The following is an 11738-nucleotide window of genomic DNA, read 5'->3' on the forward strand; positions in this document are numbered from 1 at the left end:
TGGCGTTTTTACGTAAAAAACTCTCAACATGGCTTGTAGGAATTTTCATTCTAATTAGTTATTTTTATTCTGCTTCTGGAACGTACTGAATTCAACTAAGTTTGTTCTAACCTAAAGCCATAAGTTCGCTTCCCCTGACAACAGATTGAGAATAGTTTCGCGTTAGTTTTTTATATTTCATAGGATCGTATAGTACTTCTTAGTAATAATTTCAGAGACTATTAATATGCGTTTTATTTTACAGCTTGTCATCAAGTTATCGTGAATGATTTCTATTCTACATACAGGATAACAATATGAAAGAAGTTACATATAGCATTAGGAATAACTCCAGTACAGTACTAAGTTGAGTAAATGTGGACTTACAAACTGTCCGCAATAATTGTATAGGGAGTAACATACAAGAATAATAATTTCAATATAACTAAATTAAATTAAAGAAGGTTTCTATACTGCTCGGAACAATTATGAAAAAGAGCGACACACCAGTACAATTAAGAATAACTCCATTAGAACTAAATTAAGCAAATAATAATTTATGTTGTTCAAAACAAAAGTGTAACACGAAATATTAAAACATCTTTTGAAGTAATAACGATAGAAGTGTTAGAAAAGTATCCGGGATAATGCTATCAATACTTAAAAAAACACAAAAACATTTCAATGAATACCAAATGTTTCAGTAAAATATATTAGTGTTACATAATTATATGATGTGGCAGGCGTGTGCTAACAATAGTTCAAAATTTGTGATGTTGAAGATGCAAACCTACACAATTAAAGATTCATGATATATTAGATGGTCCACCAGATATCCATATATTCACGGGATCATGCACACAATATTAGGTTAACAATTACGAAGATATAGCAGTTAGTCCACTATTTATTCTTAATATACGTTTTCACGCCAGGCTTATTACAGAATGATTCGTAGTAGCCTAGATAGTCTATTAGTTTTTTTTTAATTCACGGAACCATGCTCGGTTTATTACATTATAATTCATGATGGCCTAATTTGTCTACTAGTTTTCTTTAAATTCATGGAAACATGCTCAGTATATTACATTATGATTCATGATTGCCTAGTTTGTGATGGTCTAGTTAGTGTACTGGTTGTCTATAAATTCACGGAATCGTGCTTGATTTATTACATTATGATTTATCATGGTCTAGTTAGTGTAATAGTTGTTTAAATTCACGGAATCATTCTCCGTTTATTACATTATGATTCGTGATGGCCTAGTTTGTCTACTAGTTGTCTTTAAATTCACGGAATCATGCTCAGTTTATTACATTATGATTTATGATGGTCTAGTTAGTGTACTAGTTGTCTTTAAATTCACGGAATCATGCTCAGTTTATTACATTATGATTTATGATGGTCTAGTTAGTGTACTAGTTGTCTTTAAGTTTACGGAATCATGTCGGTATATTACATTATGATTCATGATGGCATAGTTTGTCTGCTAGTTGTCTTTAAGTTCACGGAATCATGTCGGTATATTACATTATGATTCATGATGGCGTAGTTTGTCTGCTAGTTGTCTTTAACTTCACGGAATCATGCTCGATTTATTACATTATCATTTATGATGGTCTAGTTAGTGTATTAGCTTCTCCCGTTATGTATATGTGAAGACATTAAGAAGTAGAAATTATGTGCTTTACACAAATATTGAGGTTGATTTTTATGCGCCGTATAAATCTGGTGAAATGGTCATGAAAAATCTCATAAAGTGATTATTCTGGACCACGTTATATTATCACTATATGTAAAAAACAAAAAGACTTACATACCGACTGCCACTGCTCGACGATTTCCTAACAGGAAAGAAAAATATCAGTAATTACATACTTTTATTCACTTCCTACAAAAGCAGTCTGAAAATATAAGAATTACTTTATAATTGAAATTAAATTTGTTTGTGACAAAATTTCCGACATTAAAAATAGTTTGTTTAATTCCTTTTCTTTTCCATAAGAGAAAGATACCATGTATAGTTTACGGTATGTATAGTAAAAGATATCACCTCCCTTGTATAAGTTTTTTATATTCCACATGGATTTTATGTACTTAAAAAACATAATTTCGTATTAGTTTAGCACAAATGTACATGAAACCATGAATCTTAGTGATTATACAATTGCTATTAAATTATAAATTTAAGTGTGGTAGTAGTCTCTTGTTATTTAAGCTTAGAACAGATAAGAATAAGTTTTTAAACTCATAATACACGCGCGAATATATGTTAAATAAAATCAGCATACGTGTAGAAAATGTCATTCAATTATTTTATTTAATGGCGAGTAATGTCAGTTCTGTATCTCAAATCATATCTTTATGTCAGTCAAAGGTTGATTTATCATACATTTTAAAGATTAAGAATATGTTACGTTTCAGCGTGTAATACAAATAAAATAAAAAATCCTCTGTGTGAGAACCTCATACATGACCACCAAAGAAGCATTATTTATGCGCTACAAGATCTGAAAATCGAAAAGTTTACATCCAAAAAATTGTGGGTGACCATAGCTCTTAAAATATGAAAAACTTCTTTACACTCAGAATTCATATTAAAAGTCATTCACTTGCCGCATGTAATTCTAAACAAAAATTATGTGAAATAGAGGCTCATAAAATACAGTTTCACTAAACTTCAGTTTTGAGATTTATAGATTGTTAAAGATAAAGTTATCTCTATGACAAGAGTTACGTCAATAGGCTACACAAAATGAAGTACACATGAAAGAGAAACAAAATAAGTTATGGTAAAATGGCTAGTTATAGACCTTAGATAAATATTAGATTTTTTTTGTTGTTGAATAGTTTACCAAGGTTGTGATTTATTGTGATTTATGTTTCGATTCCTTGTTGGTGTTGAATTGTCATGCATTTCTGTATGTCATCCATCGTAAAGAATGACATACCAGGCTACTGTCGAACACAAGGCTGGAAACAACAGCTTGTCCTCAAACACGTAAAAAAAAGAAGCACCAAAATTTTATTTCAGAATAATGAGGAAACAGCCTGCAAATTAACACAACAACAAAAGTATTTAAAGCAAAAGATAAGAAGCATCAGCCTCTCTGCCAAGATGAAGGAAAATAACTCTTATATTTAACATAATGAAGGAAGGAACCGCTTACCTGTTGAAATTAGGAAGATTTAATTAATTACTTGTCTAAAGAAACAAAAAGTGTATCAACCTGCTTTTCAAGATGAAGTATGCCGTATTTTTCCTTCGTGCTAATACCAGGAAAGAAAAAAAAAGCACCAGCTTGCCGAGATAAAAACAATTATTCTACCTCAACAAGGAGGGATCAACCTTCTGGTTAAGATGAGAGGGAAATAAGAAGCATGACAGCTTGCAAAAGAAACTAATACCAGTTTCTTCTAAAATAAGATAGAGAGCATCAACGTTTTGTCTAATATGAAAGAAAATGTGTCAGCTTACCTTCTAAGCTAAGGCAGATGATATACGCCTTGTCAGAAAAAGATAAAAGCAGTAAGAGTCTGCTGGTTAGTAGAAATAAAATCAGCATACGTTTAGCCATGGCGGGATACATTAATGGGTCATCAACATAAAAGAGAAAGCACCAGCCAATCTGCTAAAATCAAAGAGATAAAATCAACCTGTCAGTTTAGATCAGAGAGGAAATATAAGCCTGCCATCTACCATGAGAGAAGAAAAACAAACTTATCTTATAAGAAGACGCCAGTCTGATATACAACACGGCGAAACGTGCTCTAGTCGCATAAATAAGACAATAAAGAAAGTATTAACACACAAGAATGAAGTATATAAGAGGAAAACCAACCTACAAAGTGAAAGAGGAAATATCAAAGAGCAGGCTGAGGTGACAGAAAAGGAACCATCGTGTCTGATAAATCTATGTGAGAAAGGAAGTACAAGCCTTCTACGTAATACGTGATAGAAAATACCAGCTTAGAAAGACGAGTGAGGGAACACCAGCCTAGTGACTAGAAAAAGGTTAAAGTACCTGGGCAGGGGGAAAGGTAATGCCAGACGAAGAAGAAACATCAGTCTGCTGGAAAAGACGAGTAACAATATACCAATCTACTAGTTAAACAACGTGGAAAAATGTAAACTCCTGGAAAAAAATGTCAGTATCCTAAGTAAGACGAGGGAAGAGGTGCCAGAAAAAGGAATAACGGGCTGGCACTTCCTGGACGAAGGAATAAAGCTGAAGCCTGCTGAATAAGAAAGGGAAGAATGCACCTGCTTTCGAGGAAGACAAAGTTAGTAACTCATGCCTGCCTGCCAATACGAGAAAGAATCTTCTGTACGGCTATCTATCGAGGAACAGGATATACCACTCTATCTGTTTGGATGCGGAAATGAACACGTGAGGGCCTTTCACGAAGAAAGGAAAGTCATCAGCAAACTATAAAAAAAAAGGGAAATGTAATACATTATAACCGTTAATTTGGTAATTAATACAATACGTGAGATGTCATAAGCTTGTTCGTGAATTTCAGAAAAATGAGAATGATTTCTAGTTTGCTTTTCTATTCCATATAATAATCTGCTGAGTTATCTTCATGAGTAACAAGTAAATTTGTTAAATATCACTGACATACGTTTCTTCTATGGGAAGGGTTCAACAATGGAGTGGTAGGGATAAACCTCGAAGCTCACTAGATGGCAGGTTAACTGGGTCATTAGACTATTACATTATTTCTCGTGTTGTTTAATTCTTTTGTTTCTTTTTCGTATTACTCGACTGAAAAAATACGTAGCTCATCCAAACTCAGGTTTTTCCTCAACAGTCATATATATCAGTGTGTAATTAAAGGAAACAACCACCCTAAGAGCGACTTGAATGAAGAGAAATATATTCAAAGGAATATAAACATTTGGTGAATCAGCAAGACTTACCTAACGACCCTAATTCTTCAGATTGGCCTGCTTGTTTTCCTATAACAACGAAAGAGATTAGAGAACAATTAAAAGACAAATATGTTATCGCAGGCAACTCATTGTGCAGCAGCATATAAAAACAACATACGATTAATTCGTCCTGTTAGAGTTCAATGACATTTCCCACAAGTATTTATAATCAGTAAGAAATTCAAAATGCAAAAATATCGCACCGTTTGGTAAAGTCTGTACACTTTCATGCAAAGTTTATGTAAGAAATATGTGTTATAAGGATAAGAACGTGGACATGGATACATCTTTCCATGTTATATTTTTAATAATAATTATATATATAATCAATATATAAATTTACCATTTACATGTGGAAAAGGATATCGAAATTAAACTTGAATTATTCGAAAGTTTGAGCTTAAAGTGAAAATGTATACATCAAATATAATTTATGTATGTAAATTAAATCATTAAATGTAAAACAAGATTTCTTTCACAAAAATTCGTGCTTTTGAAAACCAGAAACTCGTGAAAAAGACGAACCATAATAACATTCCAAACGAAAGTATCTGAAACTGCAATAGAAAGTACGTTATCATTAAACTTCTGCTTGACATGACTAAGTGGTTAGGGCACTCTATTCTCAATCTGTGGATTGCGTGTTCGAATCCCGTCACCGAACATTCTCGTCCTTTCAGCAATCGATGTTTATAACGTAACGGTCAATCCCATTATTCGTTGGCAAAGAGTAGCCCTAGAGTTGATGGTTGGTAGTGTTGATGAACTGCCTTCCCTCTAGTTTTTCGCTACCCCCACCCCACCCCCAGTGGCATAGCGGCATGTCTGTGGACTTACAACGCTAGAAACAGGGTTTCGATACCCGTGGTGGGCGGAGCACAAATAACCCTTTGTGTAGTTTTGTGCTTAACTACAAACAAACGGACAAACAATGGCTACTAAATTAGGGACTTCTAGTGCAGATAGCCCTCGAGTAGCTTTATGCAAAATTCAATAGACAAACAATCACTAAACTCCAGTTTTCTTTGAATAATGTAGATGTAATCAGTGTTTTATTTAATAAAATATGATGAAAGAACCTAGCTTTCTTTAAAATTCCTAATGAAATCTAACTTAAACTATAACTCAAGAAAAATCCCATATCATACTTTAATTTTTTAGAACCTCTTGCTCAAAGCGAAATGGCATATTAAAAAAGTCGTAAATATTTAAGTGAAATGCATGATCTAATAAAGAAACTCTAGTGGTGAGAGTTGTACAGATTAAATGTAACGAGCACAAAAAAATGAAACTCATGGGAGGGAATGGTATTTAAGAGAACGACTAATATTCTGAAAAGATGAAGTTGACATTTGTCTACAGAAAGAACAGTTGATGTGACAGTCAACTATAACGACAGATATCATTTCATTTATTGCGTGTAAAAACGAAATTTCCTCTAGTATTGAAGTCATCTATCTTTTGAAGCATCTTTGAGGCGTAAAACAATCGATGTCGGTCGTTTGTAAGAAATGGATGTAATTCTCAAGGCGGTTTGTCTTGTTCCTCTCGACAGGAAACTAAATTTTCTTGTCAATTATGGCTATAAGCAGGCCTAGTGGTGATAAGTACGAGAAAACAAAGTATTTACAATGGACAAATCCGAATAATAATAAAAATTCTGCAGATTGTCATTTTAGTTTGTTCCAAATAAAATGGTACGTTATTTTGAGATTCATTTCTTACCGGCAGAGCTGATAAATGGCTGAACAGAAAATTAAAAAGAACGAATTAAAATTTTTTATAAAAAAAGGTTCACTTTTGTAATAAGGATACTTCTTAACTGGTGGATTTAGTTTGCTTTAAATATTTCATTAGATTCTTTATCAAATACAACACGTAGCATCTTAATGAGAAAAAAATGCACATAAGTAAAGAGAGGTTTCAAGCTTTGGTGGTAGCAAGTTCCTTTATACAGGGCGAAACTTCATATAGAGACAGTTAATGAAAGAGCTGAATTTTGTTTATATGGTCATTAGGTGCTGGACTTTACAATAACCGAACCTAGAGTGTGGAGCTTGAAGTTCCAGCTTTATATGTTAACATTCTGAGCATTAGTTTCTATTTTGTAAGCTATATTTATTTAATAAACACGCCACTCTCTTTCCACTTATTATTTTTTGTAAAACCCTAACAATATGTTACATGCATTCTTGAATGTGAGTTGTGTTTAACTTGCACCAAAAAAAAAAACAATGAAAATGTATGGAATGCAAAATTAAACAATATACTTTATTTTACAATATGATAAGGTGAATAAAATAAAATCGAGTTGCCATGCGCCTTAATCTGTGTCTATCAGAAAAACATATCCTTGCTAAAACAAAGACAAAGCAGGATTAATTCATATTAAGTCCTATTAACTACTTTGCATTAGTTAAGGTAGGGATGAATTCCATGGTGTGCTAATTTAGAAATACTTCCTAAAAATGAGAGAGGTGATGTTTCTTAGCATATTTTAAGATCTGGAAGCTTATTTATTAGAAATAGAGGAGATCAAGTGACTAGTTCAAATCTCACGCAGCTTCTGAATAATAATTTCCACTGTCAGTTTCCTATGACACCTCTTTAAAATTTGTAGGTGGTAAACGAAAAATTCAATCACCTCTGTTATAAAATTACTCTATAGAAATTAAAGTATAAAATTGCTACATATCAACCAATGACGATCATTTTTGCGTATATGATTATATAATATAACGAAATCTGTTGAATATATATATATATAAATATATACCTGCTTGACAGACACGTTTAACTTTAGTTTGCAGCATACGCACGATTCACAAGAAACAAGTAGTCGCATTTGATAAAAGTTTCTTACAAACTTATATTTTACTCTCATAGTTTTTACGAATGCAGACATGGTCGTCTGCGTATGATGTTGTGAACATCGTTGACAAATTTTGGTCGAGGGTTTATTGTTTTGATGTATTTTTGTTGGTTTGAATAGCGAGTATACAGCGTGAATTTTAACGTTTATTTTTCGAAGGGCATTAATAAAAAATATTAGGCTGTGCTAACAAGGCGTAAACTTTAAAAAACGTTTGTTTAGTGTCTTTTGATTTCACTTATGAGCCTTAGCAAATTTAGAACTTACGAAAGCTTCTTTCATGAACTTTTCTTTCAGACAAATGTTAGAGTGTACGACTTCTTGATTGAGTGATTCAGAAAATGTTGACGATTTAGCGCACAAATAAATAAACGACACGGTTTATTCGATGTGCTTATAGTAGTTTTAAATTGTGAATTATAATGAAGTGCATTTTTTTGTTTTAGAGAAAAGCCACATTGGACTATCTGCTCTGTCCACCGCGGGGGAATCGAACCCCGAACTATAACGTAATAAGTCCGTAAGCTTACCGCTGTCCTCCCGGGAGACAATTATAGTACACGAAAAAATTGTTTTTAATACTTGGGAGTGAAACGTATATTCACTTTATTAATATGTTGGGTTAAGTACTTGTTCCGCATTATTTGAGCTGTTGACATCTTAGCAGGCCCCCTTTGGCTCAGAGGTAAGTTTGTTGGTTCATAACTTAGAATTTGGGATTAGATTCCCCGCGGTTGACACAGCGCAGATAGCTCATTGTGTAAATTTGCGAATGAAAAAACAACAACAACCAACATATCGGAAATGAAATTGGAGTTTTTTTTATTTCCAAACAAACTTTAATTAAACTGTCGATACTGAAAGATCGAAATATCTTCAGTTATTGTTAATTTCAAGCAATGTTTTAACTTCACGTAGCCTTAGCTTGTTTGCCCTGTTTTGTTCTTATTATTATTGAAGGCACGAGCCTATCTTATTTCCAAAGGGTAGGAAAAGGGAAACAAGAGGGATTCATCAATAGCCGCGACACTTGAAATTCTTTTAGGCAGGATTATTAAATTAATCTATGATACTTTTTCAATTTTATTAGCTATATTTTTGTGCGACAGCAACTTGAAACGTGAGGAGCGCGTATTACCGAGTCGATTTTATTACTCATCAAAATATCTAATAGCATACCCTCAAATTGAAATTCTTTTAGGCAGGGTTAGAGTAAATTAATCTATGAGACCTTGGTCGTGGTTAAATACATCAATCTAAAGGGTTTGGCGTCCTAAGTCCAAAACTGTAATTAGATCTTAAATTGGCCAAGAGATAACGGAGCTATGAGTTAAAAGGTCATGGAAAAGTGGCAAGAAGAGCTGATGGAGAGAAATCGCCTGTCTAACAAGGTGGGAGGGGTAAAGATCAAGTGAGCCACAATTTCAGGTCTCGAGGCAGTCACACACAGTATCCAGAAGTATATGCAGACAACACAACATTGCACATTGCTGTTGGGCTATTTTATTTTGAAGATGCTTATAATAAAGTGAATATTGCAATTTTGGCAATGAAGCTAAAGGCTCTTGAAGTCTAGAATATTTTCATATGATGGATATTAGCAATACTGGACATCAGACACTAAAATGAAATGTAAAATTAAAGAGAGGTCTGAAATGTTTGAAATGAGCTCTGACTTGTCTTAACAATGCATACTGAGTTCTTTTCAACGTTCACACAGCTGATGTTGCCAATGTACTGGGAGGCCCTAAGGTGACACTGTATACATATATTGGTGATATATTTGTTGCAATAATCTCAGACATACCAAGAGATACAAAGAAGATCTGTAAGAAGCCAGCAAAATGTCCATCCGACCAGATAAAGCCTATTGGATGTTTAATACTAGATCTCATATAGATATCACACTCACTTCATGCTCATATATGCAGAAAAAGAGGTTTCACATATGAACTATGTCACTTTCCTGTGTGTTGTGATTGACAATCTGCACATATTGGTTACCTGAAAGAGAGAGAAAAGAAGTGAAGCATAGGAGCCTCATCGATTTGATGAGCATATAGGTCATGAACAGAACTGAGTATTGAATCTACTTTTGTGCAACAGTAGAACAGTCAGCAATGACTAAGCTACAGAGGGTGAAGAAGTCAGCCATGAAAATTGCAACAGGAGCAGTCAAACCAATACCCTGTGACACCCTGCACTTTTGCTTGGTTTTAACAGCATTAGTACAAAACAAAATATTCTATCCAGCCAAGGGCAACTAAAATCTTCTCTCACTCACTATATCAGCACTTGAAAGAGAGGACAAGTAAAGCAGTAATAAAGAGACTAGAATCGGTTACATTATGGGTAAATGAGTTCAAGGAAGATGTAGAGGATGTAACTCCATTGCAAAACGTCAAGAGTAGTAAGTAGGTCCAGGCAGGTAACATTAAGTTACATACAATGACGATTGGTAACAGGATGTGGAGGAAAAAGTAAGGACTTGTTAGTACAGCTATTCATGAAATGTATAAACAAGCACAGAACGACACTAATAATAGCAACAGATAGCTCAGTCAGGAAAGACGTGAAAAGAGATGGATATCTAGTGTTGAATGGTCAGTGACAAAAGTTTTAGGATCCAGCTCGTATAGAGCAGATTGTGAATAATATGATAATATACTTATCTGGTTGACATTTAATTGTGAAAATAAAAGGATTATATTACTGACAGATTCTGTAAACCTCATCACAAAACTGGAGACAGGTTTTGTTCAAAGAACACAAGTAAAACCTTTGCGAGTCTTCAAAGGTTCAACTAATAGCAACTTATATTCCAGACCATATCAACATATTCGAAGAGAAAGTGGATCATTTAGCTGGTATCATGTAACCCTTGACCATGTAATGAAATAGCATGTAGAGTGAGAAAACAGGAAAAGGTGGAACAGCAATCACAATGATCATCTGGAAGAATGGAAGAACTCTGGTTGAAGTATGGAAGTGGAGTGACCATGAAAATAAGTGGTAAGGATAGATGCCACTTTCATCAAATTAATTGGACATTGTACAGGAGAACGTTTACGAACTTTGCTGGTGCCAAACAACCCAAGGTTAAAATAGTAGTAGAAGTAATATAAAATTATTTTATTTATACTGGGTAACCGGTATTAAAAATAAAAAATGAATATAATAAACAAAGAACGATGCACAATAACTATTAATAGTAATGTATAAATGGCTATTCGCGGCAAGTTGCCTTGGAAGTAGGGACGGAGCAACACTGTCTGGATTACACAATGACAAATGTGTTGCGATGGAATTCCACAACTGGACTTCTTGTGCTTTGCCCAGTGATAAACATCTCGTGAGTGTAAAATAATCAATCAATATTTTTTGTTCACGGCAGAGCTATTAAACTATCTACTGTTCCACTAATTTTGAGCTGTTGACCACAGAGAAGGCAACTGGCCGGCAGCGCTCACCGCCAACTTTTGGGCTATTATTTACCATCCCAGTATAACGGCTGATAGTGCGAGGACATGAATAAAATTAATGAGAACCAACTTCGGCTGGCAAATATTTCGCCCATTAATACAAATTAACACTTGGAAATGCTACCTGATATATTATTTTTCCTCAATACAGAAACAAAAAAATCTAGGTGTTGTTATATCTTTTGTTTTTGCATATAACTAAAATTTCGAAGATTATTGAACAAAAAGCTTTCAGACATTAACTTTGTATTATTTTTGGATAACCCATTGAAAATAGAATTATAAAATCATGGTTGAACTCGAGTATATTCTTCCCGGTAAAATTGTTTTTAATACAGAAAAAAAAAAAAACAACTAAAGAAGCTCTCATTAAACTTTTCAAGAACGAGGGTATATCGTTTTGGTAAGTAGTAATAAAATAAACATGCCAGCTTAACCAAGAAGTTATATTGTTTGTAATTTAGTCTA

At 33.7% G+C, this 11738-nt stretch overlaps 1 protein-coding gene across 1 annotated transcript in view; it reads right to left on the minus strand.

Moving 5' to 3' along the window:
• The window catches only part of LOC106467716, a 96212-nt gene that overhangs the window by 16885 nt on the left and 67589 nt on the right, over nucleotides 1-11738 (minus strand). Inside the window, exons 4-5 of the mRNA XM_013928094.2 lie at nucleotides 4905-4943; nucleotides 1801-1824 (exon numbers count right to left, since the gene is read on the minus strand). Coding sequence (XP_013783548.1) covers nucleotides 1801-1824; nucleotides 4905-4943 — 63 coding nt within the window. The remainder of the gene's footprint in view (nucleotides 1-1800; nucleotides 1825-4904; nucleotides 4944-11738) is intronic.

This window comes from Limulus polyphemus, unplaced genomic scaffold (genome assembly GCF_000517525.1).
Source record: "Limulus polyphemus unplaced genomic scaffold, Limulus_polyphemus-2.1.2 Scaffold82, whole genome shotgun sequence".
NCBI lineage: Eukaryota > Metazoa > Arthropoda > Merostomata > Xiphosura > Limulidae > Limulus > Limulus polyphemus.